Below are 12,050 nucleotides of genomic sequence, written 5' to 3'. Positions count from 1 at the left end.
ATTTAAATTGAGAGACTCTAGCTATAGGGATGCCAAACCTAAATCTTCACAAAGCCGATGGCAAAATAATTTTCTCCAGTCTGAATGTGCCTCAGATAAACCAGTGAAACAAGGAAAGTTTCCCTACTAGATAATGAACTTTGACCTTTGTGCCAATCTGAATGGATGATGACAAATGCCTTCTTGAAAACTTGTGAAAATCCTGATGAGTCAGGTCAGTCGACTCAGACTTGCTTAAAAAATATAAATGAATCAATCCCAATATACAAGAAATATGCCGAAACCATCAGCCTGTAAATTTTGGTCCACGTCCATGTTTTTCAGGTTTGGCAGCTGGCAGCCTATCCTGAACTGACACCTCACATACAAGAGCCAAAGATTTTTCTTGTCTAGAAATTCGAAGGAGAATGGTCAAGAATTTATCACCAGTTATGGCAGATTGCTGAGTCCTGAGTATTAAATTCTATTAGAGGTTTCCTGAATGTTTTTGCTCCAAGATCTTGGCTTTATTCATCTTAATTTATGTTTTGAAAAGTCTTGGCCTGATCATAAATTTCTATTGAATTGAGTAATTGACCAGGAAAAAATTTGTAGCTCATTATTCAAGACTAACTTATCTCTTCAATCTACATATTGGAAAAATTCCATGGCTTTCTATTATTCTTCAAATTAAAAAAGACCATTCACATTGAAGATGAAGTTTGATCTCCCAAAATTGACTCCTCTGTATTTAACAAATTTGCTGACATTTAAAGGATATGCATAATTTGGTTTAAATTGTAAAACCAAACCAAACATTTTAAAAATTTTGGTTTGATTTGATTTCGGATGATAAATTTTTGAAAAACAGTTTTTGTTTGGGCTGTCATTTGAACAATTTTTAAACTAAACTAAATTGTAAACTGTATTTTTTAAATAAGTGATTAGACATACAATTTGTTTTCCATATTTATTTTATCATTTTATATATATATATATATATATATATATATATATATATATATATATATACTTATATTATGTTTTAAAAAATTATAATTTAATTAATTTTATTAAATAATATATATTTAAAAACGAATGATTATAATACGTTTAACTGTAATCCAAACTGATCCATCAAATTGTGGAAATGCTGTTATAATCAATCTAAACTAAAGGAGACTTGAACCAGACTGTTGAAGCAACAAGAAAAAATATATATCAATATCAATACAAGAACGTGTTTATGCAAAATTAGATGCTCTCTGTGCGGCTTGGGAGAAGGCCGGAGCCCCCAATTAAAAGATGGTTGTATCCGAAGTTGGAGCAACAGTGAATAATGCAGGAACTTAATACAGAAATTTGATAAATCATGTGAAGGAAGCAGGAGCTCCCCGGAAGCCAGGAAAGGCTATTGAAACATATTTGTTTGCATTGTTTGATGGGAACCTAAAAACGGAAGGGATTGAGCAAATAATTCTATTAACACAATTGTCTGAAAAATTGCTGCTCAGGGTTCTGGAGAAGTTGGAATCCTGATATCTCTTGATCTTGCTTTACGAACTCAAGTCAATTTTGAGAACCGGGAAACAAAACAAAGGTCTTCTATAAGCAAATTAACCTCAGAGATGACACTCGGCTAACCCCTTATCGGTTACTCTTTTGTTGAAATGAATGCTTTTGTAAAAGAGTTAGCGGGTTAAGATTTAGTCAAGCTGATGCTTTGTTTTTTCTTGGTAGCAATAACCCACAAAATAAGTTGTCCAATAGTGCATTTTTCCTTCAAGAAAATTCAAAGAAGACTAGCTATTGATCGCAGGATTAATTTTGCATCACCAAAGGACGTCAGAAGTTTTCATGAAACTGACACCTAGTACATCCAAAACAAACAACATTTTCTCATTATCAGAATATACTTGGAATATATTACCGAAACAAGGACTTAGACCTTGTGGAAAATCTCGACGACTTCTGAGCTCAAAACTTGTGGAAAAATAATTAAAAAGTCCTTGCCTTAAATTGAACCCTTAATCTGCAACTTCTGGTCCATGTTTTCCAGGTTTGGCTCATGTTTAATTCTGAAGGTTAGCCACCGGGCAGCCAGAGACTTTTCTTTAGGGTCTAGAAATGCCAAGGAAATTCGTATAGGACTTTGCCACTAGTTATGGCAGATGATGTGATTCACGGAATTTGATTTGGCTTTATTCATCTTAATTTGTCCATTAAAAAGTCCTGGTGTCATAAATTTCCATGGACTAAACTGACAGAAAGTCCAGGTGTCAAGACAAAGGTTTAAAATAATCATATCTTCAAGTGGAAAGTCTTGTTGCCTCCATCTATATATAGAGGTGGATCCTTAGCTACAAAATTGTGCACCAGAGAAAATTTAATTTTGGTTTTTATTTTCTGATCCATGGCTGTTTCCTCTTATTCTGCGAGTGAAAAACTTTCCAGGGCTGCAATGTTGTTGCTCTTTGGGTTGTTGATGTCCCACATACAAACATCAGGTCTTCCTCTCATTCCCTCCTCTCCCACGATTCTTTATTTAATTGTTCTGAGATTATTTTAATGTGTGTTTTAAGGATATGTATTACAATATATTTTTAATAGTTATTGAGAAGAGTAATATTACATGTAATCTAACTATCTTATTCATATAATTTGACATAATAACATATGATAGAGTGATTTTGAAGTGTGAAAAAAAGTAAACAATTCGATCATCCAATCACATATTGTTACTTTGGTTTGCACAAATAAATTATTATCATTTACTTGTATACATAGTTTTAGTCTCCCGGAAGGTAAGTATTGACCAATTTGTTGAAGGCATCTGATTTGTGGTACTAACAGGTCAAAGGCTGTAAACTCTTTCCATAACGATCAAAAGCCCTCATAAAATTTTCATATAAAGCACTGCAAACTCAAAAGCACTTTAATTTTTGCAGGAGCCATAGGTGTATGCTATGGAAGAAATGGCAACAATTTACCACCACAAGCTGAAGTTGTGACTCTCTACAAGGACAACAACATTGGGCAGATGCGAATTTACGATCCGGATCAAGCAACCCTCCAGGCCCTGAGAGGATCCAACATTGAACTCATCCTCGACGTCCCAAAAGACAAACTCCAGGACCTGACGGATTCTGCAAAAGCCGGAGATTGGGTCCAGACAAACGTCCTGGCCTACTCCGCTGACGTCAAATTCCGATACATTGCAGTGGGAAATGAAATCCGCCCTGGTGATGCAGAAGCTCAATATGTTCTTCCTGCAATGCGGAATGTCTACAATGCAATAGCTGCGGCAAATTTACAAGGGCAGATCAAGGTTTCGACCGCAATCGACACAACTTTGTTAGGCAGTTCCTCACCCCCGTCCGAGGGGGCTTTCAGTTCTGAAGCAAGCTCCTACATCACCCCCATAATTCAATTCCTGGCACAAAATGGAGCTCCACTCCTTGCCAATGTGTACCCTTATTTTGCCTACACTGGTAACACCGCACAAATCAGCCTGGCTTATGCATTGTTTACTGCTCCAGGAGTTGTAGTACAAGATGGTTCGTACCAATACAGGAATTTGTTCGATGCAATAACGGATGCTCTGTATGCCGCTTTGGAAAAGGCGGGTGCCCCCAATTTGGAGATTGTTATATCAGAAAGTGGGTGGCCATCAGAAGGGGATCCTGCAGCCACTGTGGAAAATGCAGGAACTTACTACAGGAATCTGATTAATCATGTGAAGGGAAACACAGGGACTCCAAGGAAGCCTGGAAAGGCTATTGAAACATATTTGTTTGCCATGTTTGATGAAAACCTGAAAGCTGCAGGGATTGAGCAACATTTTGGTGTCTTCTCTCCAAACAAGCAGCAGAAGTACCAACTAACTTTTGGCTGAAAGAGTTGCTACAGCTTTCTCATAGCCTAAGTTTTAAATAAGAGAGCCTTGTGCACCATTTCATAATGTACTAAAATAATATTTTTACGATAAATAAAGTTAATAATTATTGCCACATTATAATAATAAACATGTAATATTCGCAAGGCTGCTTCTTGGTTAGCAGCGGCATCCTTGGGATAATTCAACCTAAACTTTAAATATTTTCTGAAAATTATTCCGAATAATAAATCTTTTGTTCAAAAACAGTTCACTGTCACTGCAAGGACATGGAAGTGACTTCAAGATTTAATAAAAGTTAAAAAAAAAAGAGGGTAAAATCTTAGGGTTGAAAAGGTATTCAAGACTGTCAAAATGAGCCTAAACAGCTGCCTTAACTTTGATAGGATCTGTAAGCTCTGAGGAAGGAACTCCATAAGATGCAACAACAGCATCAACCTCAGGAATTAGAACATAACTTGCAATAGAGAGAGCACCCCCTAAGCTCCTATGCAATAGCCGGTCACACTAAGCTATGTAATGCCACAAGTTCATTTATAAATGAAAGCAGCACGAAAAATTTAACCCAGCGTATCTAAAATCTTCTGCTTTTCTTTTAAACTGGAAAGTAAATTTATAAAAGGCCAAAAGACTTATTCCCACCCAAGGAATAATTAAGGGATTTTTTTTCTTTTACAATAACAGTTAATAAATAAGTATTTAAATTTTTCCAAATTAACCCATATAACTTTATTAATAAACTAAACCTACGGTAGAAATTAGTCTTCTGCCCTTTATAAATCATCTAACCAACTAATCATAAATGTGATGAAGCATAAATGCGAGATACTGACACATTGACCGTTCACTGAGCCATGCATTGTGGACTAGACCACAAAAACTAGAGTCTAACAGAGGTCATGCCTTTGCGGGCACGTCTTGCAAAAATATGGGTTTTAATGGGCAATGCTGACCCACCAAATATAAAAACTTGAGGCACGGTCCACAACACAATGGGTAATGCCTTTACGGGCTTTTAGGAAGTCTACCTATCAAATATTAATTTTTTTATTTTTAAATTTTTTCATTTTTATACTTTTTATTATTTTTAATTTGTGAGTCATACCAAACTGACTTGCCACCCTTCTTGGAAATAAACTACCTATTGACCAACCTTCTGATTACCCAAACAGATTTTTCGGAATCAATAACTAAAAATAAAATAAACTGCTTACAATTTACGTGTAATGTAGCCCATTTTGGAAATAATTTTACAAGAATTAGAAATCAGAACAGAAGCAAGGCAGTGGCAGACCATTGACCAACCAGAGAATGGATTAATTGATAAATGGAAAAAAAATTATATCTCCGACAATAATAAAACGTTATATACGAATAATATATATAATTTTATACATAAATAATAATATATTATTATATGATTGAGTATTATTATATCTCTAATTTAAAATTACTCAATCATATGATGACATATTATTATTTATGCATAAAGTTATATATATTGTTTATGTACATAATACTACTCCTCTGAAAATTATATCTACAAATAATGCTTTTGTTGTTTAGTGAGTCATGTTCTCATATACCAACATGAGAGCTTGCATTCATTGAGTTATCTCCTTTTGGTATATCAAGTAACACAAGTCAATAAATATGAATACAATTATTCACTTACGGTTAAGATCATTACACGAATGATTGTCAAAATGAATTGATTAATGAATCAATTATATTTTTAGTCCAAGTCGAAAAACGTATCAATGTCCTTACATAGAGTCAACACTACGATAGTCAAGACAAATTATATCCAGTCTAATTTAGGTCATATTACAATCTCAGTATGAATAGAGTGTTTTCATTCCCTCGATTGCAAACTATGAAATTTTACTATTGCGTTGGAAATTTGTCTTTTTGTTACACCGTATATATATGATTTTAAAGTTAGTATATGTAAGCCAAATTGCAATTGATTTTGTAATTCATATATATGAATGCAAAGAGGATATAATAATGCATGAATAAAATATCTCTATTAATTTATTAATAAAATTATGTATACATATTTTTAAATATATAAATAAATACACATATGATATATTATTATATGATTGAATATTATTTGAGTGATTTTGAATTATTGATAAAGTAACATCTAATCACATGAAGACAAACCATATGCATATCTATTTGTGTACTAGAAAATGTGTACACATAATATTACTCTTAGGGGGCGTTTGGTTCTGAAAATATTTTATTACTAAAGTTGAAAGATTACCTTAAAGATAAATTATTTTAAAGATTTCAGAGTATAAATTATTACTATATTTAATGAAAATAGGTTGGTATAAATAATTATTGTATTTGGTTAAAAGTAATAAAAGAATATTAGTATATTATTTTACTTAAATACCCTTAGGTATAATTATTTTAAAATATTTTTTATATTATTTGTTATATTAATTGAAAATATGATTATATTTTCCCTAAAAAAAATTAATAAATAAATTATATATCATAATAAATCAAGATTATTTTAATAATTTTTTAATATCTAAAGTAGATATGGTAATTAGATTACCTATTATATTACTTGTCACATTATCATTGGTAATAGAAGATTACCAGAATCTTTTATTACTTATAAACTAAATAAAATAATATAAGTAATAAAAGATAAATTACTAAAATAACATTTAATCCCCCTTAATTTATTATAGCCTAAATATTAATTTTACATATATCATTCAAGATCATGTGCAAAACAACATATAGGAGAGCACTAAATATAAATTGTTTTTATGATGCTACATTACCATACAACCCTCAAACAAAACAAAGGCCTAAAGACTTATTCCCCCCAAGATTAGTGCTTTGCTAGTTTTAACCTATTAACTTTGAAAAATTTAAATACTTACCCTTTTGTTAATTTTTATAATTAGTATCAGAGGTAAAATTATCATTTAACAAAAATATTTGAAAAAAATTAACAGTTTAATCACATTTTATCCTAGGTTTAAAAACTAACAATTCCCCCCACATCCGCACCCCAAGGTTTTGAAAAATCACCATTTCCTCTCTAGGTTTTCAATGGCAACTCTCCAATGACAAACTCTTCTCTGATTGTCAACATTTTCTCTCTCTCCTGGCTTTTCTTTCCTTTTTAGTCTCTTTTGGCCATCTGCCTACTGTTTTCGTCAGAGACGAAGACGATTGATGAAGACAATAAGGAAATACCGTAAAATCTAGTTATTAGTATTTAAATACAGTGTTTTAAGGATGTACATTGAACTATTCTTTTGATTCCTAATGCTGAACATGTATTTTAAAGAACAATTCTTGCCACTTACCTGTCAAAAAGAAAATTTAAATGAATTGTTATCCCACTTTCAACCTCTAAGTCTAGTGAATTTACTGATGGGCCACTATAACAATGACTTGATTAATATTGTTACTACAAGGACTCCAAAGAAATAATGAACTCTGGTTAGACATATCAAAAATGTCAAATCATTATGTAGCACGATTGATTAATAGAAATTTGACATAATTGGTACAAACATCACCTGAAATTTTGTAGATTATGTTTGACCCACAAAATGTATGAACCGTACTGAAGATCTTATAATTAGGTTTATAAGTCAGTTCGATTTACTATTGTGCCTAGAGCTAGCCATACTAAATATAAACTTAAATTAGATATGATTATATTATTATGTTATTTAAGGAAAAGTAGTTGTTGACAAAATTAACACCTACCTATAAGATTTAGATGGAGGCACACATGAAATTAAATATTATCTAATTCATTTTTGTCAACAATTCAGAAAGCTATCATACAATCATCACAGTGAAAACATCCCTTTGAATCGTTCTTAAACAACCAAGAAGAAAACTAGATTACTTGTCCTCCGTAGGATGCTCTAGTCTTCAAGTGGCTGTGGTTTTTCGGACAGCTTCCTTTGGTGACCAAAAATCTTCTTCCTCTCTACTCTCTCTTTTGGTGTGTAGCTAGGTGCGTTAAATAACGAAAAATTAGGGTAACACTTTTTTTTATTTTTGCATGTCGATCAAGACACACGGGTGTGTGTTGTGTTACCCAACTATGACATCATCCGATTTTATCGCAATTTTTATCTTATCTTGAATTCAAATTTTATTAACGATACATGATTGTATATATCAACATATACAGATGTGCATCCCTTTGGAAAATCATTAATAAACTAAATTGAATGCAAGAAAAAAAAATGAAAATGCCTTTGAACTTATTTGTGGGTGTTATAAAGTTCATCAACAATAATACAAATTTCGCTTAAGTATTCAACCATTGATTTGGAGTCTTTGTTAGTGTTGGCTAAAGTTGTGTGTAAGCCATAGATCTTGGTTTTTGAATTGTTGGCGTATGTTGTGATGAGGTTTTCCCAGGCTTGCTTGGTAGTTTTTCTAGTTCCTACTATATGAGCAATGGTGCCATCAAGTCATCAACTGAGGCCATGATAGCATTTTGGAAAAGGTTATCTAGTAAAGTACATAGCTTATACTCTAGTGAGTTTGATTCAATGGGACATGGATAAGAGCCATTGATGTAGCCCATTAGGTCATATCCATAGAGAAAGGTGGTGATTTGTGCTCTCCATGTTAGGTAAGTACTGTTGTCGGTGAGTTTGCAAGGAATTTGAGAGGCAACATTGAAGGTTATTAAGGGGTTAGCTTAAGAGTTGTATCCTACTACTTGAATGATGGAAGCTTGAGAATCTAGAGTGAAGATTTCTTCAATGGTAGGAGTAGTTGGAATTGGTTATGCTCGTTGGAGAGTTCAATGCTATAATACCATGGGAAAGTAATTGAAGTAGTGGAATATCTCAATTATTATTGATAATACAATATTTATACAAAGCTATTGTTAATATTAGTGATGGAGAGTAATTTTAGGTTCCATATATTTGTTACAAGTTAATAATTAGATGAAAATTTGTTGACTAATGAAAGTTATGATTGAGGCAAACCATGTGGGATTGGAGTTGATTGTTGACTAGTTATGACTTAGGCAAACAATGTGGGATTGCAGTTGATTGTTAACTAGTTATGGTTGAGGCAAATTGTGTGGGATTGGATTTGATGCTTCATTAAGATGCAGGAATGTCAAAGTTGAATTTAAGTTTGGGATTTCAGGTTTACATAATTTGCTTTGTAATATTATTAATTTGTAATGTGGACTTTTTTTTGTTTTTTACAGTATTTACTCCTTAATATATTTCCTTTTATCCGATATGAGCTGACGATATTAGTTTTCCACATTTGCAAAATGTCTTTGCCCAAAAAACTTTGTCCCATCAAAGTTTTGGTCTATTTTTAAACTCTCACCGATAAAGTTTTAAAAACTCAAATGCTTACTTATTATTCAACTTTTGTTAAATTTTTTTATTAAAACTAAGGGTAAAATTATCATTTTTTTAATAATATTAAAAAAATATAATTTAATCCCATTCTCCCCTCCCAAAATTTTGAAAATTGATAATTTCCGAAATTAGATGATGGGTGAGTATTTAGATTTTTAAAACTTTGTAGGTGGAAGTTGGAATAAACCAAACCTTAGGTGGGAATAATGTGACACTGGTGCAAGTATTAGTTTTCAGAAAAAGACAACAATCTTATAAAGCAAGTTCTTGGATTGGAATTCGTATGTAAATTTTTTAGAGAAGTAATTGTGATTATCAATGTTTTAAAATTACAATTTTGTGGACAATAAAGGTAGATAATTGATTGATTTCTAATTTGTTATTTTGTTGGAGAAGTTATAATTTATATTTTAATATATTTAAACTGTAATATAATTATATTTTTTAAGTATTGCTTGAAGTAGTTTGAAATTTTGTTAAATAGTCTATTAAAACATGTTAATTGTAGGGAAATTAATTAAATTATCCATATTTCATAAGTTAAAAAAAAATTCCCACATTTTTTTGGCTTAAACGAAAATACTTAAATTATCAAGGAGTTGAATTAAATTGTCCTAAATATCCACACTAATACGAAAATTATCTTTGTTTCATTCTATAAAAACTTTAATCTTATAATACATTCATATATACAATTTCACTCATTATCCAATATTGTGATTTTGATCTAAAGAAAATACGTTCATAATAATTATTTCAATCAAAAGAAAAAAGTTTCGTGATATTGAAATATTTATACATATAATAATTGTAAGTGTTATTACAAGTCAACAAGCCCTATGTCAATATATTATTAATCATACCTATCGCATCTCTATACTCGCTCGGATTAACTTGGGCCTTGAAGTGTCGATCAACAAAAAATCTCATTTCCCTTTTCCCCTCATCTATTTTTCTCTCTCATGGTGGTTTTTGAAAGAAAAAAATTATAATTACATCAATTTTTATAATAAACACTTTATTCAGAAATACAAACAAAAAATTTGGAATCTACACATAAAAAAAAAACCTTAAAATGAAAATTTCCAACTTACTTGCTGAATGCAAAAATACCAAAAATATCCCCAAATTGAATATTTTGAAATGCTATCTGAAATATTTTATTTTAGAATTTAAATGCTCTATTTATAAAAACATACCAAAAATTTATAAATTACAAGTCAACAAGCCTAAAAACATAATAAAACGCATCTAGTCAATTTAATTAATACACTAAAATGAATAAAACGTGACAAAGATTGATTTACTAACTTTTTTAGTCATTTTGATTGCCAGAAAACTCACAAAAATTGTCAGTAGAAGTCGGTCGGTAGATGAAAGTGCGAATACGTGTGATTGGGTTATGTAATTCGTGTGTTGCCTTTTTCCTTTTCCTAGTTTCAGTCATTATCGGCATTACATGGTAATTGGGTTAAAGCATATTAATTGTAACACTTAAAAAATATCATTAAGCATTAATACTTTTTCGTTAGTTGTGATATACATAAATAGAGTTTCATTATGCACTACAACTTTTGAAAGATCTCAAAAGCAAATCTAACTTACAAAAATAGGCAATACTAAAGTTTGAGAAAAAGCTGAATTTTATTCTAGAGCTCTACGTGGGTCAAAGATAGTTTAGCATGAGAATATATTGCCTAGTATATCATTCCAAGATTTCTTTTTTTTTTTTGTCCCGTTACACTCAAGTCATCTAAAGGATCACTTAAATTGAACTTAATTTATTTCATGTTGAAAAAGTGCCCGCCGAATAACAAATTTATATGTATTTTTCAATGAATTCGGCAGACTGGCACTCATATGTATAATGAAAACTTCCGAAATTATTTTGTTTGATAGTTAGTAGAGCCAACAGAGAAATTAACATGTCAAAATCTCAATTACAATGTTGAAAATTTTCGTGATTTTTCAAACAGAAGAAACTTGAAAATCATTTAAAATGCTTGTTGAAGTGGGCATAGTCCTTATTTTTTATTCGTGCAATTCAATTCGTATCTATTTTAAGTACACAAATGAGTATATATTTGTGTGTGTCATTACGTAATTAAGTATTATTTTATCTTTAATTCAAACTCACTAAATTACAAAATGACACATTTAAGTGTGTACTCATTTACGTACTTAAAATGGGTACATATAGTTTTATTTATTTATTTATTTTTCACCAAATAAAATTCCATATTTATCCCACTTGCATTGTGACAATGAACATTTACATAATATAACTTAAAATCAATACAAATTCCACTAAAAAATGAAAAAGCAAATAAATATAACTGAAGCTGGTACAATTCATAGGTAAAAATTAATTTCTCAAATGCCCACTAAATATTTATCAAACTTTAGCTATTACAAAGATATATAAAATGTTGATAGAACATAAATTTACACAATTTGATTAATATTTCAACTTCCAAAACTTCATGAGCAAAGCATAACACTACTAAAAGATTTAATTTAGTGAAATAATTGATTGGAGAGTTGATTAATTAGACTCTTCAAAATATATAGTATATTGAGTCCTTCACTTCATGCATGCATGAGTTTTTTTTCCTTTTTTGGCTTTCTACTTTCCCCTTGATCTCTCGGCAAGTAACGCTTTGTATTCCTCCCTCAAGCTATTGTATCTCTCACTCAGAATCGTGAATGCTTGTTTTTGATCGTCCGAAATGTCCTTCTTCTTCTTCTTCTTCTTCTCCTCAAGTCGAAGCTTCACT

General features: G+C 31.1%; 1 protein-coding gene across 1 annotated transcript; it reads left to right on the top strand.

Annotated features, from left to right (window-relative positions):
* The first annotated feature begins 2,329 nt into the window (after nt 1–2,329).
* LOC123224765 (glucan endo-1,3-beta-glucosidase-like) lies at nt 2,330–3,989 on the top strand. The gene is made up of 2 exons (XM_044648472.1): nt 2,330–2,486; nt 2,928–3,989. Exons 1-2 carry the CDS (start codon nt 2,393–2,395, stop codon nt 3,872–3,874), a joined length of 1,041 nt encoding a protein of 346 aa, XP_044504407.1. The 5' UTR covers nt 2,330–2,392; the 3' UTR covers nt 3,875–3,989.
* Nucleotides 3,990–12,050: the final 8,061 nt, after the last annotated feature.

The sequence above is a fragment of the Mangifera indica genome, chromosome 9, assembly GCF_011075055.1.
Source record: "Mangifera indica cultivar Alphonso chromosome 9, CATAS_Mindica_2.1, whole genome shotgun sequence".
Lineage (NCBI taxonomy): Eukaryota > Viridiplantae > Streptophyta > Magnoliopsida > Sapindales > Anacardiaceae > Mangifera > Mangifera indica.
The sequence above is the reverse complement of the archived record's forward strand: the minus strand, read 5'-3'. Positions and strand labels throughout refer to the sequence as shown.

Bases quoted from the DNA above. Each gene is read 5' to 3' on its own strand.
- LOC123224765 (XM_044648472.1), top strand. From the start codon at position 2,393: ATGGCTGTTTCCTCTTATTCTGCGAGTGAAAAACTTTCCAGGGCTGCA. The intron at 2,487-2,927 runs GTCTTCCTCTCA...TAATTTTTGCAG, and splicing joins GTCCCACATACAAACATCAG to GAGCCATAGGTGTATGCTAT.